The sequence below is a fragment of the Trichomonas vaginalis genome, chromosome I, assembly GCF_026262505.1.
Source record: "Trichomonas vaginalis G3 chromosome I, whole genome shotgun sequence".
NCBI classification, from domain to species: Eukaryota; Parabasalia; order Trichomonadida; family Trichomonadidae; genus Trichomonas; species Trichomonas vaginalis.
In genome coordinates, this window is record NC_067203.1 from 24298749 (window position 1) to 24323573 (window position 24825).

Genomic DNA, 24825 nt, shown 5'->3' on the forward strand with positions numbered 1-24825 from the left:
TTCTTGTGCTAAGTTTTCATACTGTACGGTTTGGTTTTGCAACTGTAAAAGTTTTTCTGCCTTTACATTTGCTTCAACTTCTTTTTTATACTCATCGCTATCCATATATGTCTTCAGGGCTTTTTGTTTTATTTCTTCATCTTTCAGTACTTTATATTGAGTAGTATGGTTTTTCAAATTTATAACATCTTGTTCCATTTTTGCTACTTCTGCTGCTTTTTCTGACACTTTTTTCGCATATTCCTCTGTACTTAGTTCTTTCAGTTGTTCTTCTTTCTTCTTTTTCTCTACGTTTAACTCATTGAGTTTCTTTGTGTGTCTGTCATATTCTAGTTTTTTTCGTTTTCACTTATTTGTTTCTGTATGTCTATGTTTGACTTTTTGACATCTGTTATTTGATTTTTGAGTGAACTCAAATTCATTTGACTTTGAGGGTTATAAGCTGTTCCGTCTGCAGCTCCACCATAGCCTGCCATTTTCGCTAAAAGTGCCGCTCTTAAACCTCCACTCTGTGCACCAATAACTCGGTTTAAAAGCATAGGGTTGCTTGACATTTGTTGCAACATAGTGGGGTCATTCATCATTTGTTGTTGCAACTGTTGTTGTGGTGTCAGTTTTACTATTGGATGTTTCAATGCTCCCTTCCTCTTACGTATATTCTTACGTAGCTTACGTGGCATTTTAAGTGAAGTAAAAAACGGTTTTTGACAGATGTTTATATGACACTTTTTGTTCAGCACAAAAAACTACTCGGTCAAAGTGTTGTCAGTTTTGTAAAATAACCGTCCTATCTCATTCTATAAGGGGAAAAGGCTTCTCAAAGTTTACTTCCTTGGAACGCCTGTAACTTTTCCTGTAGCGACGATAGACCCTTACTTGTCCGGACAAAGTTATACTAAACATCTTCAGGGCTAGAGGGCACGAAGTGCCTGGAGGCCCCACTACCTTTTTTTTTTTTAAAATAATATGAGTTTATGTGATATTATTTTTCAGAAGATTTCATTCTATATGCCTATGAAAAGTACTCTCAAAACTAACTTTTTCCTAATTATAATTAAATCTAGAATATTGTATTATGCTTAGTATTATTTCATTTTTCTCATTCAATTTAGAATTTACAAATGTCAAAAAATTGAGAGCTGTCACTTTTGATGAATTTCTGTTTATTACAATTGAAAACTAACCTTAAATAACATAATTGAATTCTATGTCATATGGGTGTAAGTGCGCCATTAAATCTTGCAATAATTTGTTAAAATCGAGACTTCAAAAAAAAAAAAAAGGTAGTGGGGCTTCCAGGCACTTCGTGCCCTCTAGCCCCGAAGATGTTTAGTATAAATGAAGTTTTTATTCGGAAAATTGTTAGTCTTCTGGTGTGAATTCGGAGGACTCTTCTTCTTCCTCCATTGCTTCTGGGAAGAAGCCTTCTTCTGGGTCGAAAACATTATATAATGTGTCGCTTTTCACAAATTATATATGTTTTCATGCTTTGTCACTTTTCTGTCACTTTTCGGGTAAAAACATTTTTATTATTATATATAAATGAATTTTACAAAACCTCCGTTACCGTTCTTTGGAAATAAGAGTAGATGTAAAGATATTATATTGAGAGAACTTAAGAAACTACCGAATGGTCTAACATTTGTAGATTTGTTCGGTGGAAGTTTCTATATATCCCATTTATGTCATACCGTATTTCCTGACTCAAAGATTATATGCAATGACTTCGACAACTATATGGACCGTCTCAAACATATTCCAGACACAAACAATATATTGAAAGAGTTAAAAGAAAAGATACCTATAGGTAAGATGGAACGTATACCATTAGATAACAAAAATATTGTGAGAGAGGTTTTGAAAAAAGCAGAATATATAGACTGGGATAGTATATCTGCTAGACTATTATATAGTGGTTCTATAAGAGTTCATGACATTGAAACACTTATGTCAAAAGTTTTATATCTTAACTATACAAATGTTTTCAAACAGAACATAGAAAAATATATTGAGGGTATAGAGTTTGTGAGATGTCATTGGACAGAGTTGTATGAAAAATATAAAGACAAGGAAAATGTTTTCTTTATAGTGGACCCGCCGTTCTATAACACATGGGATTTTCAATACCAAGTAGACTGGACTTTGAGAGACTCTTTAGAAACTTTAGACGTTATACATAACCATCCATGCTTTTACTTTACATCCGATAAAAGTGGTTTGGAAACCGTTATGAGATGGTTAGAGGACATACATGACTATGAGTTTAGATATGACAAGATAGAATATGAGAGAGGTCCTATAAACCGGAGAAAGTGTCATAACAAAGAAATTTTATTAGTAAGTAAATGTGGTTTGAAATAGGACTACTTGTTTTAGGTTTTTTCCATTGTGTCATTTATTTATTTGACGTGGCAGAAAAGTACAGAGAATATGAAGATGAACCAATGCCTGCAAATGTTCAGTATATGTACTCGTAAGAGATATTTTATCTAATATTAAATGGACGCACAGAACTTAGCGAATGCACAGCAACCTGGACAACCAAACCCAGAGAATATTCCAAATGAAGTTAGAATACAAACTGCAATGGCAAACTATGGTCAAGTGCCAACAGATGTACAAATGCAAACTGCCATGTCAAATGACGCTGCGTTAGGTTTGCCACCATGGTATGCAAATATGAGATGGAAAGAGTTTTATACAAACCCTGAAGTGGGATATAAACAACTTTATGCAGATGACGCGAACACAGGAGTTGACCCAGAATATGTTTTCTACCAGAGGAGAAACAGAATGTATGAGCTCCAGTTAAAGAATGCTATGGAACTCAACAGGAAACGCAAAGACTAGGCGGACATTAGATTTTTACATATAGTAAAATGGGTTTCTTCAGTAAGTATTGGAAACTTCTTCAGAAGTTGGAAGAGGTATATGGAATGGAATAAAAACCGTCGGAAGAGGAATTTGGAACGGTGTCAAAAATATTGGTAAAAGAGTAGGTCAGTTTGTTGGTATTATACCTAAAGACCCTGAACCAGAAGAGCAAGCTCCTGTTATACAACAGCCTGAACCTGCACCACAGTCTAGTTGGCAACCAAATCCAACACCTCAACCGTATTAAAAAATTATATTTTTACCGTTCGATAGTAGTTGTATATGAAACTAAGTTCTAAGTAAAACGCATGGTATAATGGAATTATTCTTTTTCTTCCATCTGTAGTAAACCATACTTGAAAGTCTGAAATACTTCCACTTGGTGGTTCGTATAACTTTGTAGGTTTTTCGTAAAAGTCATTTGCCAAGCATAAGAAAGAGTTTTGGGCGCCAGAAAATGAAGCATGAACAATAATAGCAGCTGGGTCGAAAACATTTTCATATGTTCCATTAGGGTTTTCGACTTCATAAAAGTCTGGGTGTACTGGATATGCTGCAGGCTGATTTAACATCCTCATAAATCTATACCATGCCAAGTTGTTATATTTTGTAGAAATATAAACGTTTTCTCCAAGGTCTTCTATTCTATTGATTTTAACAGTTGCATTTTTCCTGTCATAAATAATATCGAGATGGTATTCTCCTTCGTCAATGTTATACTGTTTTGCATATTCGATATAGATATCGTTTATTTTTTCTTGAAAAGCTTGAAGAGTTGTTTCTAAGTTTACAAGCAAACTAACTTGTAAAAGTTTTCCCTGTTCAAATTTCTCATACATACGTTTTTCTTTGTTATAGTATCGAACTTCAAAACCGACCGTAAATGGGAAACCATGTATGGCTTCTGAAATGAACTTCATTCTACGAAAGCCAATAGCTTTTGTGACAGATGGGTCTCTTAGCCATCTTAATGGGTAGTCAAAACGATAGCCTTCATGCTTTACGGTCTCTGTCTCAAACTTTTGACCGACATTAGTAAAAAGTTCATCTAATGGTTTAGTTGTAGCAACTCTTGAATTTTCTTTTTCTATTGGAAGCATATTTTATCTAGAATAAAAATGTCGAAAGATATTGCTTCCATGAGAGAAATACAACACAACCGACAACTCATTATGCAAGCTCTAAATAAGAACACAACAAACTTTTCAAACTATTCTAAGATATCTGAGTCATTGAAAGAAGGAAACTTAAAACTGACATTAAACCCAATGACAGATGAGTTTCTATTTCAAGACAAGAAGAACAATACTGTCTGTATAAATCCAACAAAAGGAACTTTAAACGAGAAACCTATAAATGAACTTCTTTTGAAAGCAGATGTTGACAACAAAGCTGACAAAGAATATGTAGACGATGCAATAGCAAAAGAAGAAGAAAGAGCTAACAATGCTTATGCAACAAAAGAACATACTCATCCTGAACTAGCAGACAAAACATATGTTGACAATAAAATGTCAAGTGAAGTGACGAGAGCTGAAAACGAATATTCTAAAAAGACTCATACACATTCTATATCTGAAATAACAGACTTAAACGTTAGCCTTGAAAATAAGGTAGATAAGGGACTTATGGCTAGTGTGTTAGTGAAGAAGGCAGATAAGGAATATGTGGATGAAAAAGATAATGAAATTATAGAAAGGGTTGAATGGTATCATGGATGGACATCGAAGATTTTAAAAACTAAAGCTGATACAGGATGGGTTTCAGGATGTTTAGACCTTAAAGCAGATAAAACTTATGTTAACGATGAGTTAGAGAAGAAAGCAGATAAAACATATGTCAATGAAATATACCAAAGTTTGATAGGAACAACAAAAAATATTGAAACTATTGTTGGTGACTTTTCTTTCAATGAAGAAAATAAATATTTTAGATGGCAGTTTGTACATTCCTTAAAAAATGGTATACGGTATAAACTCATTCCGAAAAATAACAATGAAATGTATGTAAGCTATATAAAGAATGATGGTACACAAGTTAAAGTTCCATTAGACAACAACTGCTACTTAAACTTATATGGAGACGAACAAAAGAAATATTTCCGAGTTTATGAAATGGCAGATATGACATTGCCTGACCCAGCTCCAGCACCATATTATTATGACTATGTAGATGACGAAGGAACACTACATGCAGATGAACAAAAGCAAACATTATATTTAGATTATTATAGATATAAAAGATATAATGCAATAGAAAAAACGAGAATAGTATATTATTATATAGATGACAGAAATAAATATTATAGTCAAGATTTTACCTACCCTGAAAACATAAGATTATATTATAAAAAATATTCTTACACAAACCAGAAGAAACCTGAAATAGTTGCACTATATTTTAAGTTCAAAAGAGACAATCCTATAATGTCTCATATGTTTGATTTAATGAACCCAGTAGGTTCTATTTATACATCTATGGAAGCAAGAGGTCCTCAAGTAATGTTTGGTGTTGGTGCATGGGAACAAATAGTCGACAGGTTTTTGTATTGTGCAAACTCTTCAAAGGAAACAGGTGGTTCGAAGAAAATTAAAGAAGCAAACCTTCCACCGCACACTCATACAGGAACTACAAACTTTTCTGGCGACCATAGCCACTCATTAAGAGACCACCCATTATACAACTCAGAATATTATGCTGGCAATGACGTTTTATCTCCAGATTATAACCATTCAGCAAAAAAGACTTTTCGACCAACTGAACCAGGAGGAAATCATGTCCATACTTTCACAACAAATCCAACAGGCTTGGGTAAAGACTACATGCCACCTTACATGACAGTTTACGCATGGTATAGAATTGCTTAGTCGTCATTTTCAACTTCTTTAGCATATTCGTCAGGAGTTGTCTTATATTTGTTAGGAACTGTCTTTGAAAGTATACCACCTTGAACTTTGACAAGTTTGAAACGAGGTCTGACAATAGTAGTTTTATCTTCTGCTTGCAGTCTGTACATTTTGCCATGTTTGCCTAAAACTTCATAATATTCTCTTGTATACTTTCTTCTATTTTTACGAACACGAATGTGAGTACCTGTCGGGTTCCCATTGTTGTCATAGTCAATAGTATTTTCATATGGGTCGCGTTTAGGTATTTCTATTTTTACTTTGTCACCTTTCTGAAGTTTGAAGCCCGGCATTCTTTCTTGTTTGTCTCTTTTGACTAAATTATTAAATATATAGTCTTTCTCTAAGTCAGGGTTGTTTTTCATTTCTTCGGGGGAGTGGTTTCCCAAACCTTTTTGTTTACGGCTATTGTAAATATTTAAAACTTGTCTCATCTTTGCCATGGAGAAGTGTCTATATTTGTCGTCATATGACATTTCATTTGCTTCACCACCTTGTGGTTGGTTTAAGTCTCTTAACATTTTTATACAACCGTCAATGACACCAAGAGCAGAATGGTTTTGGTCGACAATGAAATATTGGTTTACATTTTTTGAACGCAGATAGTTTTTTACATCATCTGATTTGAAAGAACTTTCACAGTCAGATGTCAGTTTTGTTGGATGGTATTTGTCAACGAATATTGTCAAAGCAGTTTTCACATCTAAAATATTTTTGGACCATAATGGTATGGCTTCACAGTATCTTGTGTTTTGACCGACAAATATTAACCAGTATGGTGGTCCATCTTCTCTATACCTCGGAATGTTTTCCAAGATATCCATAAACCAAGCATTTGGTGTTGAACTAAAGATTTTTACCATGAGTGCTTTCTTTGTCGCTTTAGAAACATAGAGGTCCTTGTTTGGATTCGTCATTTTTATCCTATAAGAAATGGGTTTATTTGGCGCATTAGCAGGAGTTGCATCCAGATTTTTGCCCGCAGTGGGAACAATAGCCAGAGGTGTATTTGGAGTTGGAAGGAAGATTTTGAGTACATTAGGTATACTTAAAGAGAAAGCACAACCTATTATACAAACTGTACAGAAAGGTTGGGATGTAGCACGAGATGCAACAAATCTTATTCCAAATCCTGAAACAAGAGGAAAAGTTCAAGGATGGATGGACAATGTAGGAAGACAAGCAGGAAACTATTATAACAAAGCAAATGACTACTATAACCAAGCAGGACACTATATGGACCAAGGTGAAAGATTCTTTAACAGAGGATATAACCATGCACAACAATGGGTAAACAATAACCAACCTCAACCGCCTCAAACGTGGGGAATGTAAAGTTTTTTACTGAGATGAAATGAACAATACAGCATTGAGACAAATGGGTTCAAGATGGATTTGTCGGCTTCCAGCAGTTACAACCACGTGTTTGTCAAGTTCTTCCTATACCTCAGGAAGTTTTAGACCGACTTAAAAAACAACAACAACCAGTTGAAAACAAACCAAACTAAAATTTTTTACTGAGATGAAATGACCGAAGAAGTTGAAACGGTAGATTTGACACCACAAACAAAAAGTTCAGAACCATTGTCAAAACCTGTCAAAGAACTTACAGATGAAGAGAAAAATTCAATAATAGAAAGTGCCAGGTCTGGAAATACAAACCCTAACTACAAAGTCACTTTTCATAAAAATGGAACGGCAAGTATCTCAAAAAAGAAACAGACTCTCACAAATAAAATATTGAAGTCTGAAGGAGCTTTCGAGACAACAGATGGAAAAGTTTACTTCACTGACCAACAGTTCATTATAGAACATCTCATTGACTTAGAGTCGAAATATTCTAAACTTTACAACAAACACAAAAAGTTGAAAGGAAAACAAAAACAAATGGCATATGATATTTATGAAGATGTTGACGACACAACTGTTCCTGCAAGTGAAGTAAAGTCAGAGAAACCGAAAAATGACGAAAAACCGATAGAAGAAGAAAAACCAAAAACTGAAGATAAACCAAAACCAAAGTTTAGTTTGGAAACTAAACCAAGTCAACCTTCATTAGCTGGTATGGGTTGGCGTCAAAGACTTATGGCAGCAGGCGGTTATGTAAAGTAAAGAAAAAAAAACATATTTTTTTTATTTTTATAAAAATGCCCCCATATAGAATGGATAGAAAGTCTGCTAGAATAAAAGCAGAGTTACAAAGATATGGTTGGAGAGTTTCGAAGAATTTTAAATATAGGAAGGGAAGACCCATAAAAGTCTATGACAAATTGTCTGGTCTTCGCTACGAAATGGATTTGGAAACAGCACGTGCAATTATCCAAACAGACTAGAGAGGTTAGAAGAAGAACGTCTTATGGACATGCCTTTCGATGTTAGTGAACCTCAAGTTGAAGGACACGACGGCTTTGCCAGATTCTACTGGAAACATGACGAACAATTGCATCCTTTGAGAAGGAAAAAAGGAAAAGGTGAAGACGCACATGCTCCCATGGAAAGAACAAGATATGCATATGAGAAGTACCGTGAAGTTAGAAGTCAAATTACTTCTGGTCGAACCTTTACAGTAAACTTTGACGAAGGAAAGAACAAAGAAGGCTTCATGGGTGTACTTGCTGCCATACAAGATGGAAATAAGAAAGGATACAATCTCAGATTGACCATAACAGATTTGGATGGTCACATTTACTATGCACATGGCAATGTCACAACAGCTGCAATGCTTCTTGACGCTTTCAAGACTACAAAGAGAGAACAAATGGTTGACTCCGACTCAGACATTTTGAATGCAATTGAAGGAATTGCAAGTGTCAAGTTCGAATGGTACCAACCTAACCCTCAAGCAGTCAGACAACATGCTGGATACTTCCCCTTCATAAATAAGTCTGACATTGACTTGACAAGGTATGGAATTTACAATTCAATTGAAACAATTGTCAATGAACCTTGCATTCTTACATGTCTCAGGAACTCTGGTCTTGTTACAGAAGAGAAGATGAAGTATCTTGAGTCATGTGTGAAGACAAGGTACATTCTCAGAGGTCAATTGGCAAAAATTGCACCGTTGGCAAATGTCAATATCCGAGTCAGCATACCTACAGCTAAAGGTTCTTCACATGACGACTATGTTGTTGACAAAGACTTACCATGGTTGAAGATTGTAATTGTCCACAACCACTTCATGTTGAACGAAAGTCTTACAAACCCATTGTTCGGAAAAGGCAAGTGCAACATTGTCAGAGCTGTAAACATTCTTTTCGAGAAAGGTTTGTTGGAACCAATTCCAGATGACAAGCTGACAGAAACTTTTGTACCAAAAGACGAAACAAACTTTTCATTGTTAGCAAGACCAAAAGTTGTTCCAGACAAAGTTCTAGTACAAAAGAAGTACACAATTCCACAAGGAGTTGGATTGTTCGGATACCAACCTGAACCAGAAGAACTTCCAATGAGGTTGCAAGAACTTCAAGATGCTATAAACAAACTTCCATTGAGACATCCAATTGACGTCAAATTGTATTGGAGAGCATCTGAGTTAGGTCAGAAGGTTTTATATGAAACAGGTTGCTTCGACGATGTTTATGAGATAACAGGAGAAGTTTCTCAGAAGATAAGAGACTCACTTGAATTTCCACAAACTGGACCAATTGGTTGCGACAAGTTCGACTCAGATGAAAAGATATACTATGTCGACCTTAACGCTGCATACATGAGGTTTGTCCAATATATTCCGACTGGAATTCCAAACGAAGATGGTGAGTTCCCGGGAAGGAACTATACAGTTGGAAAAGTCATACAACAACTGTATGATATTAGGAAAGCTTCAAACCCCAAACTTGCAATGACACTCAAATTGCTTATGAATTCGACATGGGGATATTCCATTAAGAAACCTCAAGAGATGAAGAGTAAACATTATGAGAAGGTCGACAACTTTGTTGAAAGGTTTTCTCCTTTTGTTTTGAAGTACGAATTCACTCAAGGGCAAAGTGGCTTAGTAACCACATTAAAACCTATTGTCGAACATTGGTCTTACCCTCAGTTCGCAAAAGCAGTCCTTGACAACTACAACAAATTCTTCTCCGAAGTCAAATCGAAAGTTGTGGTTTACTATGAGAACATTGACGCACTCATGACGAACGAAGAAGGATACAACAAACTCATTGAAATGGGAATGGTCGGTGAAAAGATGGGCTGTTTTAAGCTAGATAAGGTATTTTCCGAAGTTCATGTAATATCGAAAAGGAAATATTGGGGCATACTTGAAGACGGCACAGAAATAAAACATTGCATGAAGTAAAAACGTTTTTATATTCCTTCCTAGCTAATTTCCGTTTAATTTCATAGTCGCCCTCGGAGTCTTTGAATCGGACAGGTCGAGTTACACCATTCTTGGTCTCAAACTCATATATAACCTGTTTGTCTGTATTTTCGTCGACTATGGCACGAGACACGAACATTGACCAAACGGACAAAAAGTGTCATTTCGGATGGTCACGCAGCCAATCGCATTCGAGCACTTCGAAGAAGCCTTACGTTCCAAGGGAGAGGGTGTCTGGTGCAAGGCAGAGGTCATGAAACTCTACGAGCAGTACATCCTCAATGCCTGGGAGGACAAATCGTCCTTGGATTGGCAATTCTACCAACTCCTCTGGGACGACCTCCTACGCAACTGGGATAACGAAAGAGTCCAATTCAAAGGTCGGGAACTAATTTTGCAAATTACCCTTAATTTAACATACTTATCCAACTAAACACCTAAATTTACTTGGGGTTTCCCCCTAAAATAAAATTTTTTTACTCTTAGAACCACTCGAGGTTCTCCTTACGGTTGTTGAGCTTGTCACCGTCAATGTGTCTGACCCTCGACTTCTTGTCTGGATTTGGAACCCATTGCATACCGACAAGCCTTCCCATGGAAACTGAACCGTAATTCCGAAGGTTAAGGTTCAAGTGTCCCAAGTTGTTGAGGACTGGGGTAAGAACCTTGCCTGTCGCCTTGTTGCGGATTTTGTATGGGTAGGGTTGGGAAATTTCGTAAGCGTCATCGACAACAAGGGTTGCCCAAACTTCCTTTTCTTCGTGTTTCTCTTCTTCTTCTTCCTCTTCTTCCTCTTCTTTGATAATACCTTCGGCAATTCTGTGTTCACGAAGTACGGTGTTGCATGTTCTGTCCTTTCCGAGTACCTTCCAGATGGCGTCTATCTCTTCGAAGAAACGGTAGATGAGTCGGGCAAGGTTTTGGTTCTCTATGTTGTATTGGCGCAAGGTTTCCGCGAAATCGTTCAGGACTTTCTTATTGGAAGCTTGGTTCGTGAGGACTTCGACTTTGAGATTGGTTATCTCTTCCATAAGACTACTTTGGAGAGTCTTAATGGTGTTTGACAGATGAGCGTTCAATTGGGCAATTTGAATTTGAACTGGGCGCTTTTCTGGCAACCTTGAAAGGACATCTGCCATTGAGTTTGGCTTCGGTGCTTGTTCGGACATCGAAAAAATGAAGTGGTTTGAGAATGGCGGTTTTACTTCAAAAAGCTTGTTATGACAGTTATGTCATACAACAAGTTTAAAATAATATCTTGTTCTTCTTCTGAACGTTTGTTGTCTCTTCCGATAAAAGTTTGGAACATGAGAACCAAAAAACGTTTTTTGAGGAACCGAAAGAGTTCAGGCAAACGTTCATATTCCGGATATGTTGGGAGCAGTTCGAAACATCTGAGCTGACTTTCGGACAAAATTGGGACAATGTCAACAAATTCATCTTTGGTCGGACTGCTTGAAGGTAAGTCCCTTACATGTAAGTAGCTCTGGTAAAGTCTTCTCATTTCTGCTAACTTTTGGAGTATAGCTTCGTAGTTTAGAAGTTTTAATTTTAATTGTCTTATTCCACTCTTGACATCTAAACGGTAACTATCCATGAGGTCAAGAGTAGCTTTGGTAGCTTTAAGTGGAGCTATCTGTTCCTTGACCTCTGCAATTTTGGTTGCAATTGTGATTTGAGCTCCTTTAAGTTCGCCGTCTATGTCGTTCTCAACGTCTTCAACGATGGCTTGAAACTCTTCATCGGTCCATTCAGATTGGTGTGGGACGAATTTAACTTGCTTCATTCAAAAAATGAAAAAAAAATGTTTTTACTCTAAACGTTAAGGTTTACAGTACTGGTTGGATGTCGCCTTCACAGGTTATGTAGAACGGCTGACCCGAGAAGTGAAGGAGAGACTGAATTGCCAATTTCATATGGGGTAGGGGGTTCTCCTTGTTTGGTATTTTTATCCAAGGACGTTTGTTTAGGAACTTAACAAGAGCTTCTCTTTTGGCGTCCTTTATGCCATCGTAGGCTGTCCCGTCTGGTATTTGAATTGGAATTCCAGTCGAAGTCTCGAGCTGAAGTGTAGACCTTCCAGAAATAGTGGTGAACTTGACCTTGGGCTTCATTACCCTGCGCAAGTAGTCTTTTACGCAGTCGTTAATTTCAATTAGGTAAATTGCCTCGTCAAATCCTTCTGGCATTCCGAGTCCTTCCATCCGACAGGAAAATATTTTCCCGACAACTGGAAAAAATTTTCCGGACAAAGGGAAAAATTTTTCCTTCCGACAGGAAGAACTCTTCCAGTTGTCCGTCCGTAAACCATTCAAATTTTCGAAAATTGAGAACTTTTTGGTCGAACTTCAGAAAAAGTTTTTCCTTCCAACAGAAAAAGTTCTTCCTTCCGACAGAAAAAGTTTTTCCTTCCGACAGAAAAAGTTCTTCCTTCCGACAGGAAAAATTTTTCCTTCCGACAGGACACAAACGGATGACTGACGTTCCTCTTCCTGAATGCCTTCCAAAGCCAGAAGAACCGAAAGCTGCAGAACCACAACAGTCTCCTCAGCAACCTCAGTTCCAGCAAGTCCCTCCACCAAATTACTACCAATTTCCATCTCAAGGTTACTACCAATTTCCACCTCAAGGTTACTACCCACCACAAGGCTTCCCGAACTACCCTCCTCCTCAGCCTATGCCTTACTTCCCCAACCCTTGGATGTTCCAGCAAGCTCCACCCCAGCAATTCCAATCTCAATCCAAATCGAAGAGAGACCAAGAGTTCGAAGAAGGTCTGAACCGCTTACGCAAAGATTATGCCACAGCCCCGATGGAAGACGACAGGCTTTCAGTCTCTTCCCTCAAATCGACCGATTCGACTCGTACCACAGATTCAGTTCGTGACCGTGACGACTACCTCAAGCAGTCTGAGAGACTCTTCATCCTACAATCATTTACAGTTGGAGCTCTCAAGAACATGCGCAATTACGAAGGTCAGACACCAGCTGGAGACCGCAAAACAGACGTACTCGCAAGAGCCGTCCAGCTCGTCAAAACAAAGACTGAGATAGTCGACTTCATTCTTGCAGCTTGCCCATACAAGTAAAAAAAATAAACAATTACGAGTTAAACTTTTTATTCTTTCTTTTCTGAGTTGTTTAGAGCTGGTTTCTCTTGTAGGAACCTTTCGTACTCTTCCATGGTCATGTAATTGCGAATTTTGTACGCAATTCCAGGTTCGTTGTTTTTGAACCTTACGTATGTAACGCTTCCATCCTCCTCAGGGAAGTAAGCTGCTAACATCTGACCAAGTTTTCTCGGTGACTCGGAGCTCATAAAAATGTCACTTTTTAAACGTTAAGTTTTTAGTCTTATTTTACCCTTTGTTTACCCTTTGTTTGTCAAGGTAGTATTGGAGTGCAATTTCTCCAAATTCTCTGTGTCGGAGTTCTTCAGCATTTTCCAAGGTGTACCTGGAGAACTCAAAGAAGTTGTCAAGAAGATACTGCCATGCTGCTCTTCTGAGTTCGTCGGTATTTTGGAAGTGTTGCACCTTCGAGTCTTCGGACATGAAAAAAATGACACTTTTTCATGAATTTCCTTAAGACAGAAAAAATAAAGTTAGTTTTATTTTTATTTATTTTTTTATTTTGTATGTAAGAACAGAAATGACAAACATTGAGTTTGAAACAGTTAAAAAGATAGACAATGACACCAAATTGGTTAGAATAGGTGATTTAAACGTAAGATACTCAAAGAAATACAACAAATATTCTTTGTCAGACATTATATCTCCATCTGGAAAGAAAACAAAGGACTGGGTTAGAATTGCTTCTAGTCAGAAAATTTTGACAAGAAATCCTGAGCTTATGATATCGGTAAGATTCTATGGAACTACAGCATATCTCATCGACAAAAGTCTTATACCAATAGTTTTGTTATGGATTGACCCAGTTGTTGGATATAACTTCATAACATATGGTTCATTCGATACGGAACGTTGCAGTGAAGGCTTACTTTACATCGTTCAGAAACCGAAGGACTTCAATACAAAGAGATATAAGATAGGAAGAACATATAATATAACTCTAAGATATGACTCTACAGTCAATAGAGTCAAGGTTGTGTTCGTTAATGATATGAGAGCTGCTGAAACAGAACTGCTTGAAGTTTTTGAGAAAATGTATGGTGCTCCCACGAAAGGTAAAGAAACGTTTGAAGTAGATGAGATAGATAAAGCTATAAAATTATTTGACGAAGTTGCTGAAAAATACATGTAAAGCGTTTATTTTTGGTCTTTTATACAAGATAGAAAAAATAACGCTAATTTTTTATAAAATTTGACGAAGTGCAAATCTTCACTTCGTGTCATAATGTAAAAATAACGCTAATTTTTTATAAAATTTGACGAAGTGCAAATCTTCACTTCGTGTCATAATGTAAAAATAACGCTAATTTTTTATAAAATTTGACGAAGTGCAAATCTTCACTTCGTGTCATAATGTAAAAATAACGTTTACCATGTAAAACGGTTGTGAAAAAAAGAGGTGAGAAAACAGGTGAGAAAACAGCGAGTAGGTAAAAAACCTTAGTCGCCAAAACTCTATGAAAACAGTGAAGAACAGCGAGTACGTAAAAAAACGTAGTCGCCAAAACTCTATGAAAACAGTGAAGAACAGCGAGACCGACTTTTTTCGGGGTCGCCAAAACTCTATGAAAACAGTGAAAAATAACAGAGTATTTTGACAACTTCAAACAAGCAGAGTAAATGAACTCTTTATTTTTCAAGCTTGACTTTTTACAATTTGAACTTTGTTTGCGTAGATATGAATTCTGAAAGAAGTATGAGGGTCTTGTATGACTTTGTACTTCTCCCATAGTTCATATCTGTCAAACTTACCTGCCATGGACTCTTTCATAAGTTCCATGAAATCGTCTTCGGACAATCCGGGGAAAAGTACAATGTCAGTAAGTATTCTCTTTACATCCTTACTTAAACTCTTTGCTGTCTGTACACAAATGACAACTGAGATGTTAAAGTGTCTGAGCTTCTTAAGAATTCGACACATGTCTTGTTCTCTGTTCTTTAACAAAGGATGAGAAGCAAAGTCATCTAAGATAAGAAGACACTATGAGGGTAAGTCTTCCAATCGTAAGATTGCAATTTCTTCGAAATGTATTCTATCTCTTTCTGTTTGTTTCTGAAGTGTTTCTTCTCTAATATTCTCTGCATTTCCTCATTTGGGTCTTTGAACTTAGAATTTATATACTCATTTATAGCATTATACTTCAAAACTCTTCTTTGGTACTTCTTTATCCAATCTAACAACTCAGAGTCTTTTATACATACTAACTTAGACTTCTTTATAATATCTTTGAACGAATTGACGGTTTGGTCAAATTGACCAGAAGTACTACAAATGACAACTAACTCATAGAATGGGTTCTTCTCATCTAGTTCTTGTTGTTGTGCAGCCATTTTAAGATAAGTGAAAGTCTTACCCGACCCAGGTGGTGCAATTAGACCTGTTATACCATTCTGAGCAAATAAGAACTTGTCATGTATAGGCTTTATCTGAGCATTTTCTAACTTCCTCTTGTTCTTGTTTAAAACATTCTCAAATTTCTTGTCAATGTCAGCAAACTTTTTTTCTAACATATTTTTAGAAAAATTAAAATTTTTATCTTTTAGAAAATGTCTAGCGATTTCGCTATCTATATTCGAGACAAGCTTTTCGACAGCAAAACATCTGTCGACCATAAAATCTTACATAGTGTAAACAAGAAAGGTGAATTTGTTCTAAAGTTCTGTTTCTGGGAATATGACAAGAACCATAAAACATTAAGCAGAGAAGTCTTAAAATTTGTCAATGACAGACTTGTTGACAGAGATGACGCCTCTTGGAAAGATGAAGTCCAACAAAACTTCTTAGAATGCAAAGAAGACACATGCGCTGTTCTTGAAGATGAAATAGAAAACAGAATAGAAGAGCTATTAAAGGACAAAGAACTTTTACATAAATATAGTTGCGCCAAATTTGACATAACTCCACCAGAAAAGAAGAAGAAAGAAAAGAAAGAAAAGAAAGAAAAGAAAGTAGAAGAAGAGAAGAAAGAACCTGAACCAGTTCCAGAGAAAAAGAAATTTGACATGTAAAAATAAAATTTTATTTTTAGAACATTTCTGGGTCAATGTCAATGTTCTCTTCCTCTTTAGGAGCAAACACTGGCTTAGACTCTAAAATCTTTTTACCCAATTTACCTTGAACTTCTACAACTTTAGACTCATAATATTCATAGTCGTCTGCTTTCTTTGGTTCATAAGGTATAACAAGTTTGTATGCTTTGCCTTCTTTAAGGTTTGAAAACCTTCTGTCAAAACTTTCTTTGACTGCTAACAAACCTTCTATGTCTAAGTCTTCAAATTTCGCACCATTTTTAGTCACAATAGCAAACTTAACTGGTTCGATGTTCCAAACTTTGCTGAATGAAGACTTTTCAAAATGGTAGAAGTAAACATTCAAATATGTGAATGGGTCTAGTTCTTCTTTAAGTCCTGACATGTACTTGTTTACTGAGATGAATTTTGCCATCTTTTCTATCGGATAAAAAAAATATTTTTTTTAAAATTTACTCATAAAAATTTTTCTTTGTATATACACCTTTCTGTACGTCTAAAAGACTTTTGACATTTGCCAAGAATGTTCGTTTAGACGCTGTCATATAACCATATTCTTGACAATATTGTTTATACGAATCGTACAATGACCTTTCATCTAAACACTCAAAGTCAGTTTCATCTATGAACAGTTCATATACACTCTTGTTTGCTTCTAACAATGTTTGTCTCTCTTCGGTATGTGGAATTTGTCTTGGATTGAACTTTGAAATATCTAATGTCATAAAATATGAGAACAAGTGGTTGTAAAAGTCAGATGTCAAAGTTTCTGCTAAGTCGTCAAAATATTCTGTATCTTGCATATGAGCTTCTGACGTTCTGACAACTACATATCTTCTGTCAGAACTTTCTAACTTCATCGGAACAGCATTGTTTGAAACCATAATGAAGTTTGCAACATTTTCACAAACTCTTTGGTCTTTATACTTTCTTTCAACAACTCCAACTTTGTCTGTTATAAGACTCTTCAAAGCATCTGAGTTCAAAACTTTTGTTGTATCTATACTTTGAAGTTCATTGCAAACTATAAGTTTCATATTCTCTATTGAGGAGTTAAACTTGCCACAGATGTTTTCTAAGTTTGTCATATTCGGATTCGAATAGCCCTCTAACAGTTTGCATAATATCTGTAAAGAAAGTATTCTTACCTGTTCCTTGTTTTCCAATTATAATGAGAGCAGTTTCATTTTTAGCACTTGGATGTTGTAAGATGTTTGCAAACCAACATAAGATATACTCATAGACTCTTTCGTTTCCATTGCATATAATTTCTTTGACATGGTCTAACCAAGCTTCTATAATATTTTCTTTCCATTCTACTTGTTCGTATTTATATCCAGTGAAGATAGAATAGAAGTTTGGAGAAGGTGTATAGAACTTTATACCTCGAACTGAAAAATCTTCTAACTTTGACAATAAGATATCCCAAGCATCTAACATCTTCATGCCAACTTGTACGACTTTTATTTTCTTAAGTTTCTGTCTACATTCTTGTTCTGAAACTATTGTTGCTTTAGGTTTGTTAAAGACTACATCCCATTCTTTCATAACATAACATTCTGGGGCAGAGTCGACATAAATGACTAAACGTTTCAAATTCTCGACTGCTTTGTTATAGTCTCGAAATGGACACATATTTCTGAATGCTTGGAAGTCATAAAAATCTGAAACATCTATTCTGTACATTTTTATAAAAATAAAAAAAAATATTTTTTTTATTCTTGACTTTGTTGTTGCATTTGTTGTTCTTGAGCTATTTGTTGTTGAAGTTGTTCTTGTAATACAATACTTTCACCAGTTGCATCTTCCAATTCGAAACTTTCTGCCGTCATTGACAAATACATAGGACATAAAAGTTTTACAGGAACAAAGTTTGCGTCAACTAATGTCAACGTTATACTTGCCAAAGTGTTTGAGTTCACTAAGGTTGAAAATTCTGCATTCGAATGAACAATAGGCAAACCAGCAGAGAAAGTATTGTTTATACGCATAAGTATCTTTTGGTCATAATAGTTTCTGTCGACATTCGAATAACACTTTGAACCTAAGTTTGAAACAATATATAAGATTGGTGTGCTTAATGTCAATGGAATAGACATTCCTTGTATGACACCTTTTCCTGTTATAGGAAACTGTTGGTAGTAAAAACCAGAAATAAGTTTTGTATTATAGCTCATATCGTTTATAGTAAACTCAGTCGGACATCCAAACATAATGAAACCTGCTCTAGTTGCAGCACATGTTACACCCGTACTTAAAGTATTAAATAAGTCAACAAAACCTGTTGGTGGTATATCTGAGTAAGTATCTTCAAAGGAGTATTTTTTACCATTCACAACAATAAAGTCTTCTGGTGTCAAAAGAGCAAAACAGGCTTTAGTCGTCATTGTGTTTAAGGTTAGTTTACAATATCGTCCTTGAGGACTTTGTAAGTTTGTTGTTATAGAATTATATGACTCAGGGTTTTTAGTCGTAATAGTATAAACCATTATATCTTCTGCCATTTACTTAGCAAATAAATTTTAATGAAATGTTGTGGTCGTCAAATATTTTTATAACGTCTGGGAAACTATACTTTAAGTTCAACGTTTCACCTCCTTTCATAACGTATATCTTGTCAATGACATTATATGAAACACCACAGCAACTAATGTCGGGTTCTATTTCTTTGATGTTTATATCGTCTGCCTCTGTCAAAAGTTTCAATAGTTCTTTCAAAACTTCATGAGGTGCAATGACATATGAGTTCACTTTTACAGGGTTGTGTTCGACCAAGTTTAACATTATACCTAAAGCTTGACAAATCTTCTCCTGAGTTTGAAGTTTGTCTTTCAGTTGTTGGTAGTCGTTTCGAATATCTGCAACAGAACTTAAGTCTCTGCTAACTTCAGGATATGTTGGTTGTTCTTTTACAGGAACAATTGTTATACCATCTTCGTCTTCGTATGGTTTCCCCACTTCAACATCTCTGTCTTTGACATTGACAACAACACTTTGACTGTTTGTTTGAGTTGGTGAATTTAACTTCACATCTGCCACCGCCATTAAACCTTTTGAAACACTCACGCTTCTATTTTTCGGAAATGACATTTTACTTAGAATAAAAAGATGGACGTATTCGAGTATCTCTTCGAATTGAAGCAGAACAAAGTTTACACACACAAACAATACAAATACATTGACAGAATAGTTCTTTATACAAACAATGGTAAATGTTATAGAATAGCAGTCTTTGCTGAACCAAATATTTTCATAAAGCAAAGAAAGTTGGTATAACTGAAATGGTGAAAGTTCTTGACGTTGACAAAAATATAACAACAAAACTTACAGATATTTCTAAAGGTAAGTTTATCTTACAATATTATGTCAAAACTGGCGTACTGTCAATATTTGACGGAGAGAAGTCAGTTCAAGAACAACTTACTGACCTGCTGCCAAAATCTGCTCGATGGAAGCTGTCGTTATGCCAATCTGAGGAGCCCCAGCAGGTTTCATCGAACGAATCTTCAAAAGAGCATCTTCCGTGAAAAGTGCTATTGGTTTTGTAAACTTCTTTGCTCTCAGTTCATCTGGACCGTCTCTGTCACCAGTATATTGTATTTGTACAGTACCAACAGTTGAAATACCACCCATAAAGTCTTCTGAGTCAGCAAATGGAATGCCAAGCCAAAAGTTTGAACGGTCTCCATTTGTATATTGAGTTTTTTGACCTCCTGTATGAGTCCATACTTTCACATATGGCATAATAGAACTTTGCATTTCAGGGTTAATGGTTGTTGTGAAGTTGTTGTTAAAGTTCATAGCATCTAATGTCAAGTTGTATGACCTCATATCCTCAACTGTAGAATATTCTTCTCTTGGATAATATTTGCCATCTATGTTTATATGATATTTAATACCGGGGTTGTAGAAACAAGAATAGTCATTTATAGTTCGTCTGAACAGTACAAACATAGTATCTGCATGTTTCATTGCAGTTGTTAAAGCAATATCTGTTCTTGCACCTGGGTCAGCACTTTGGTTTCCAACTTCACCTGCAAAGTCTTTGACAGATATTTGGTGTATAGGGAACATAAGTGGAACTGCAATATATTTGGCAGCTAAAGCATTTGAAATATCTGGGTCCAACATATAGACTGCAAGTCTGCTTTCTATTCTCTTGCATTCAAATTTTTCGCATGTGAACTTAACTGGGTCCCAAGCAGTTCCAGCAGCATTGAAATAATAGTTTACTTCATTGTTGAAGTTTGAGAAACCAAAGTCTAAGTCAACTTTGTCTTTGCAAAAGTCACAGAACTTGGCTCCACCAGTTCCAGCTACAGTAAGCTGAATGGGTCTTGTGTTGGTGCAATGACTAAGTTATTTTTGCTTGGAGTAAGTTCAATAGAAATTTTTCCTGCCCAGTTTGGCAAGTATCTTAAAAACCTGAAGATGAGGAAAGATGACAAAGGAACTCTAAGTTTCAGTTTTACTTTAGTGGCAGCAGTTCCATCTGAACCAGAAAGGTTAACATAAACTCCTGGAACGTTAGGGTCAAGTCTTCTTATTTTCTCAATATTTGCATACTGGTCTGTTTGTTCTCTAGCTTGTGGTTGTACTGAGTTTCTCAAAGCGAACCATTCATAGTTTGCCCATGTTACTGTTTGAACTAAGTCAGAGTTAGAATATATCTTATATCCCATGAAAACTTCTGGAGCATATTGGTATCCGACATAGAAAATTCCATTGCAACCTTTCTTGTCAGACAACTTGGCAGAAGGTTTTATTTCAATGTCTTGTTCCACGTATAAGAATGAGTTGTCAATAGAAATAATATGAAACCTGTCGCAAGCAATATCTACTGTTGTTGAAGAACCTTCTCCAAACTCACCTACGTTTCCATAAGAAACAGCAGTTGTATATTCGTAAGTTCCAGGAACTATTTCTGACCTTCTAATGGCATTGTCGCATTCGTTATACCATTCGGAAACATTTCCGTTCATGGCATCCAAAACTGTTGGCGTTATATTCTGAGCGGCGTACATTTCATATGGGTAAAAATATAGAATAGTTGGATTTATGTGTCATAATAGAACCCACTCGACCAAGCTTTACTTTCTTCCTGACTGAGTTTTTAACTCTTCTTTTTCCTTCATTGCCACTACTTTCACTAGATGAAGTTACTTCTTCACTATTTTCACTTTGTTCTACTCTTCTCTTCTTCTTTGGTGTCGCTTTTGGTAACTTGCCCTCTGCTTCAAGTTGTTGCATCTTTGCCTCATGTTCACCTAGTATGTTGTAAATTTCCCATGTCCTTTTTGCCTTTGGGCTCTGGTCGCCCATCTCAGGTAACCTATATCCTAGAAAGATTTTGTCATAGTTTGTATTTGAGTCTTCGCGTATTGTTTGCATGACTCTTTCCTGAGTTTCCGGTTCAAGCTCTTCAAACAGAGCTTGTCCATATGGAATAAGCTCGTTTCCAAATATATGTTTTTGTAGCCATTCTGGTTTTCTTTCCATGTTACCAATAATATCTTTTGTGAATGGGAAAGCTTTTACCCAATGTTTCAGTCTTGCGTCATTTATTTCTGTAGTTGGTTTTATTTTGTCAAGGAACATGTTTTTCAATACTAACATTTCATTTGGTACTGTCCATTTGAGTTTTCTTAAATATTCATCCCTTCTCAGTTCATTGTCTGCAAAGTAAGTTTTTATGACATTTTGCAAACTTTCGTTTGCAAGGTCATGTACAATAGGTTCTCTTCCTTCTATCTCCCTAACTTTCTTTCTAAACTCTTCACCAAATATACCATCTTATGGTTCTGTGTAGTTCTTTGAGATAAATGTTCTAGAACGTCAGGTGTTATATTTCCATCAGCCATGTTCATTTCATACTGGTCCAAAATATCTGCATGTTTCATATCTTTCAATGGCATTAAAGCCGCGCTGAAAATACCAGCTATATCTGGTTCACCATTCACTTCCATTGCGTCTACAACTTCTTGGAATTGTGGTTGTAAGTTTATGAACCACCTATCCGGATTAGCTTTATGACCCCATCTCATTGTAGTTCCATAGTCTGCAGAAACAAAAGTAGGTTTGTTTCCATATTGGTTAGGTTCTGAATGAACTTTAAACAATGTTTCATTTCTATATGTTTTGTTGAAATTTAACCTTTTATTTTCACCGAGTTCAGCCAAAGATTGAACGTTATATGGTCGTAAGTAAAAAGGATTGTTGTATTTGCGTACACTTTCTTTCAGTTCTTCCATTCTATGCTGAATATTTTCATCTGATGTTGGAGTCTTTTGTATGTCGGCGAACATTTTTCGATATTCTTCTACTATGTCAGCTGAATTTTTCTTAGACTCTTGGAAAGATTCCATATTCTCCGCATACTCTTGTTGAGGGTCAAGATTTTTCGGCTGTTCCAAATCTTCATCTAGTTCTGTGAAGTTAGTTTCCAAAGGAGGGACTTGTTCGTTTCCTTCAGGCTCTTCTAGCTGTTGTTGCTGAACTATTTCTTCCATGTCTGGTTGTATCTGAACTTCTTCCTGTGGAGTTTCTTGTACCTCATCTGCTGGCATTTCATATATTCCGAGACCGTTTTTAACAAGTTCCCTATTTAAGCCATCCGCATTCATAACCCTTTCTTCTTTCGTTCCGTCTCTATTTTTTACGCGTTTCATGAAGATAGTTGAATTATCATTTATCTCTGACACCAAATATCTCGGAGTAAATTCATCATGTCATTTGGATGATATGCTATTAAATCATATCCCTTAGCGAGCTTGTATTTTCCAGGTTTGAAATTATATCCCATTTGGTGCTGAACCATAAAGCTAAATAGGTTCGGGTCAGTATTTCCTTCCTTGAACTTTCTAATAGCTTCTTTATATCTGTCACTAAAGTCAAGAGTATCTGGGTAACCATAGTCTTCCTTAAGCATTTTTAAGAATTCTTGGTTTCCTTGTTCTCTACTTCTTTTATGTCCTTGCTCTCTGGTTTGTTGTGCAGTGTTTTGAACTGTTGGTTGTGGTGCAGTGTTTTGAACTGTTGGTTGTGGTGCAGTGTTTTGAACTGTTGGTTGTGGTGCTGGATTTTGAACTGTTGGTTGTGGTGCAGTGTTTTGAACTGTTGTTGTTTGTTGGTTGTTGTGTTGGTTTTGGTGCATGCCTGTGTCTGTGTCCATGTGACGATGTAAATGTTTTAGGTAGTCCTGGTGCAGGTGCTTCTCTTGGAGGGTTTGGTGGTATATAAGTTCCACCAGCTGGCACATATGTTCCATCTGCAGCATAATGTCCTACCTGACTTTTCGTTCTTAAGAAAGCATTTACTAGGTCTGTTTTGGTCTGTTGTAACTCTTTTTCTTGACTTTCCACAACAGTTGCTCTAACGGCGTCATAGGCACTTTGAACTGCCTGTCTCGTTGCTGCATCTGTTATTTTCGTCATATTTTGTGCTACTTCTCTTAACTCGTTGTCGAAACCTTCAGACTTCAGTTTCTTTCCAGATGAGAAGTCGTTCACTAGTTTCACCTTACTATGAAGAGCTTCGAAGGCGTTCTTAAAGTCAGCATTCATTAAAGCTTCATTTGAACTGTCTTCATCCGCTTGTATTTTTGTCCTTATTGACCCTATAAGTTGGGCTGCTTTGGCGTTGGCTTGGGCATCTAACCAGTCATTATTAGCTTTTATATATTCTGCGCTTTTCATTGCCTTTTGCATGGCTGCGTCGTTATTTTTACTTTCTTGTGCTAAGTTTTCATACTGTACGGTTTGGTTTTGCAACTGTAAAAGTTTTTCTGCCTTTACATTTGCTTCAACTTCTTTTTTATACTCATCGCTATCCATATATGTCTTCAGGGCTTTTTGTTTTATTTCTTCATCTTTCAGTACTTTATATTGAGTAGTATGGTTTTTCAAATTTATAACATCTTGTTCCATTTTTGCTACTTCTGCTGCTTTTTCTGACACTTTTTTCGCATATTCCTCTGTACTTAGTTCTTTCAGTTGTTCTTCTTTCTTCTTTTTCTCTACGTTTAACTCATTGAGTTTCTTTGTGTGTCTGTCATATTCTAGTTTCTTTTCGTTTTCACTTATTTGTTTCTGTATGTCTATGTTTGACTTTTTGACATCTGTTATTTGATTTTTGAGTGAACTCAAATTCATTTGACTTTGAGGGTTATAAGCTGTTCCGTCTGCAGCTCCACCATAGCCTGCCATTTTCGCTAAAAGTGCCGCTCTTAAACCTCCACTCTGTGCACCAATAACTCGGTTTAAAAGCATAGGGTTGCTTGACATTTGTTGCAACATAGTGGGGTCATTCATCATTTGTTGTTGCAACTGTTGTTGTGGTGTCAGTTTTACTATTGGATGTTTCAATGCTCCTTCCTCTTACGTATATTCTTACGTAGCTTACGTGGCATTTTAAGTGAAGTAAAAAACGGTTTTTGACAGATGTTTATATGACACTTTTTGTTCAGCACAAAAAACTACTCGGTCAAAGTGTTGTCAGTTTTGTAAAATAACCGTCCTATCTCATTCTATAAGGGGAAAAGGCTTCTCAAAGTTTACTTCCTTGGA

General features: G+C 36.1%; 19 protein-coding genes and 4 pseudogenes across 23 annotated transcripts, besides 2 other annotated features; 8 read left to right on the forward strand and 15 right to left on the reverse strand.

Moving 5' to 3' along the window:
* Window positions 1-435: 435 nt before the first annotated feature.
* TVAGG3_1042380 (protein of unknown function, DUF4106 family) lies at window positions 436-680 on the reverse strand (the record flags this gene model as incomplete). Its single annotated transcript, XM_051255544.1, has 1 exon — window positions 436-680. A coding segment is annotated over one exon (245 nt), but the record flags the coding sequence as incomplete, so codon positions are not given.
* A 452-nt stretch (window positions 681-1132) lies between these two features.
* Window positions 1133-1169: a mobile genetic element.
* A 1956-nt stretch (window positions 1170-3125) lies between these two features.
* TVAGG3_1042400 (uncharacterized protein) lies at window positions 3126-3713 on the reverse strand (the record flags this gene model as incomplete). Its single annotated transcript, XM_051255545.1, has 1 exon — window positions 3126-3713. The coding sequence occupies one exon, from the start codon at window positions 3711-3713 to the stop codon at window positions 3126-3128; it is 588 nt and encodes a 195-aa protein (XP_051081119.1).
* A 1584-nt stretch (window positions 3714-5297) lies between these two features.
* Window positions 5298-22362: a mobile genetic element.
* Window positions 6181-6697, reverse strand: TVAGG3_1042420 (uncharacterized protein; the record flags this gene model as incomplete). The annotated part of the gene is made up of 1 exon (XM_051255546.1): window positions 6181-6697. A coding segment is annotated over one exon (517 nt), but the record flags the coding sequence as incomplete, so codon positions are not given.
* TVAGG3_1042430 (uncharacterized protein) lies at window positions 6714-7115 on the forward strand (the record flags this gene model as incomplete). Its single annotated transcript, XM_051255547.1, has 1 exon — window positions 6714-7115. One exon carries the CDS (start codon window positions 6714-6716, stop codon window positions 7113-7115), a length of 402 nt encoding a protein of 133 aa, XP_051081121.1.
* On the forward strand, window positions 7668-7892 carry TVAGG3_1042440 (phage tail repeat-like family; the record flags this gene model as incomplete). Its single annotated transcript, XM_051255548.1, has 1 exon — window positions 7668-7892. One exon carries the CDS (start codon window positions 7668-7670, stop codon window positions 7890-7892), a length of 225 nt encoding a protein of 74 aa, XP_051081122.1.
* Window positions 7943-8484, forward strand: TVAGG3_1042450 (annotated as a pseudogene). Its single transcript has one exon. A coding segment is annotated over exon 1 (542 nt).
* On the forward strand, window positions 9490-10080 carry TVAGG3_1042460 (DNA/RNA polymerases family; the record flags this gene model as incomplete). The annotated part of the gene is made up of 1 exon (XM_051255549.1): window positions 9490-10080. The coding sequence occupies one exon, from the start codon at window positions 9490-9492 to the stop codon at window positions 10078-10080; it is 591 nt and encodes a 196-aa protein (XP_051081123.1).
* TVAGG3_1042470 (uncharacterized protein) lies at window positions 10271-10534 on the forward strand (the record flags this gene model as incomplete). Its single annotated transcript, XM_051255550.1, has 1 exon — window positions 10271-10534. One exon carries the CDS (start codon window positions 10271-10273, stop codon window positions 10532-10534), a length of 264 nt encoding a protein of 87 aa, XP_051081124.1.
* On the reverse strand, window positions 10584-11270 carry TVAGG3_1042480 (HNH endonuclease family; the record flags this gene model as incomplete). The annotated part of the gene is made up of 1 exon (XM_051255551.1): window positions 10584-11270. One exon carries the CDS (start codon window positions 11268-11270, stop codon window positions 10584-10586), a length of 687 nt encoding a protein of 228 aa, XP_051081125.1.
* TVAGG3_1042490 (uncharacterized protein) lies at window positions 11303-11887 on the reverse strand (the record flags this gene model as incomplete). Its single annotated transcript, XM_051255552.1, has 1 exon — window positions 11303-11887. One exon carries the CDS (start codon window positions 11885-11887, stop codon window positions 11303-11305), a length of 585 nt encoding a protein of 194 aa, XP_051081126.1.
* Window positions 11931-12305, reverse strand: TVAGG3_1042500 (uncharacterized protein; the record flags this gene model as incomplete). The annotated part of the gene is made up of 1 exon (XM_051255553.1): window positions 11931-12305. The coding sequence occupies one exon, from the start codon at window positions 12303-12305 to the stop codon at window positions 11931-11933; it is 375 nt and encodes a 124-aa protein (XP_051081127.1).
* On the forward strand, window positions 12575-13189 carry TVAGG3_1042510 (uncharacterized protein; the record flags this gene model as incomplete). The annotated part of the gene is made up of 1 exon (XM_051255554.1): window positions 12575-13189. One exon carries the CDS (start codon window positions 12575-12577, stop codon window positions 13187-13189), a length of 615 nt encoding a protein of 204 aa, XP_051081128.1.
* Window positions 13219-13419, reverse strand: TVAGG3_1042520 (uncharacterized protein; the record flags this gene model as incomplete). The annotated part of the gene is made up of 1 exon (XM_051255555.1): window positions 13219-13419. The coding sequence occupies one exon, from the start codon at window positions 13417-13419 to the stop codon at window positions 13219-13221; it is 201 nt and encodes a 66-aa protein (XP_051081129.1).
* Window positions 13752-14363, forward strand: TVAGG3_1042530 (organellar and viral DNA polymerase type B; the record flags this gene model as incomplete). Its single annotated transcript, XM_051255556.1, has 1 exon — window positions 13752-14363. The coding sequence occupies one exon, from the start codon at window positions 13752-13754 to the stop codon at window positions 14361-14363; it is 612 nt and encodes a 203-aa protein (XP_051081130.1).
* On the reverse strand, window positions 14868-15742 carry TVAGG3_1042540 (annotated as a pseudogene). Its single transcript has one exon. A coding segment is annotated over exon 1 (875 nt).
* TVAGG3_1042550 (uncharacterized protein) lies at window positions 15779-16240 on the forward strand (the record flags this gene model as incomplete). Its single annotated transcript, XM_051255557.1, has 1 exon — window positions 15779-16240. The coding sequence occupies one exon, from the start codon at window positions 15779-15781 to the stop codon at window positions 16238-16240; it is 462 nt and encodes a 153-aa protein (XP_051081131.1).
* TVAGG3_1042560 (protein of unknown function, DUF4108 family) lies at window positions 16257-16676 on the reverse strand (the record flags this gene model as incomplete). Its single annotated transcript, XM_051255558.1, has 1 exon — window positions 16257-16676. The coding sequence occupies one exon, from the start codon at window positions 16674-16676 to the stop codon at window positions 16257-16259; it is 420 nt and encodes a 139-aa protein (XP_051081132.1).
* Window positions 16714-17298, reverse strand: TVAGG3_1042570 (Poxvirus D5 protein-like family; the record flags this gene model as incomplete). Its single annotated transcript, XM_051255559.1, has 1 exon — window positions 16714-17298. One exon carries the CDS (start codon window positions 17296-17298, stop codon window positions 16714-16716), a length of 585 nt encoding a protein of 194 aa, XP_051081133.1.
* TVAGG3_1042580 (uncharacterized protein) lies at window positions 17977-18765 on the reverse strand (the record flags this gene model as incomplete). The annotated part of the gene is made up of 1 exon (XM_051255560.1): window positions 17977-18765. One exon carries the CDS (start codon window positions 18763-18765, stop codon window positions 17977-17979), a length of 789 nt encoding a protein of 262 aa, XP_051081134.1.
* On the reverse strand, window positions 18770-19306 carry TVAGG3_1042590 (protein of unknown function, DUF4106 family; the record flags this gene model as incomplete). The annotated part of the gene is made up of 1 exon (XM_051255561.1): window positions 18770-19306. One exon carries the CDS (start codon window positions 19304-19306, stop codon window positions 18770-18772), a length of 537 nt encoding a protein of 178 aa, XP_051081135.1.
* On the reverse strand, window positions 20926-21285 carry TVAGG3_1042600 (uncharacterized protein; the record flags this gene model as incomplete). Its single annotated transcript, XM_051255562.1, has 1 exon — window positions 20926-21285. A coding segment is annotated over one exon (360 nt), but the record flags the coding sequence as incomplete, so codon positions are not given.
* TVAGG3_1042610 lies at window positions 21438-22161 on the reverse strand (annotated as a pseudogene). The gene has a single exon. A coding segment is annotated over exon 1 (724 nt).
* A 48-nt stretch (window positions 22363-22410) lies between the features above and the next one.
* On the reverse strand, window positions 22411-24668 carry TVAGG3_1042620 (annotated as a pseudogene). Its single transcript has one exon. A coding segment is annotated over exon 1 (2258 nt).
* Window positions 24669-24825: the final 157 nt, after the last annotated feature.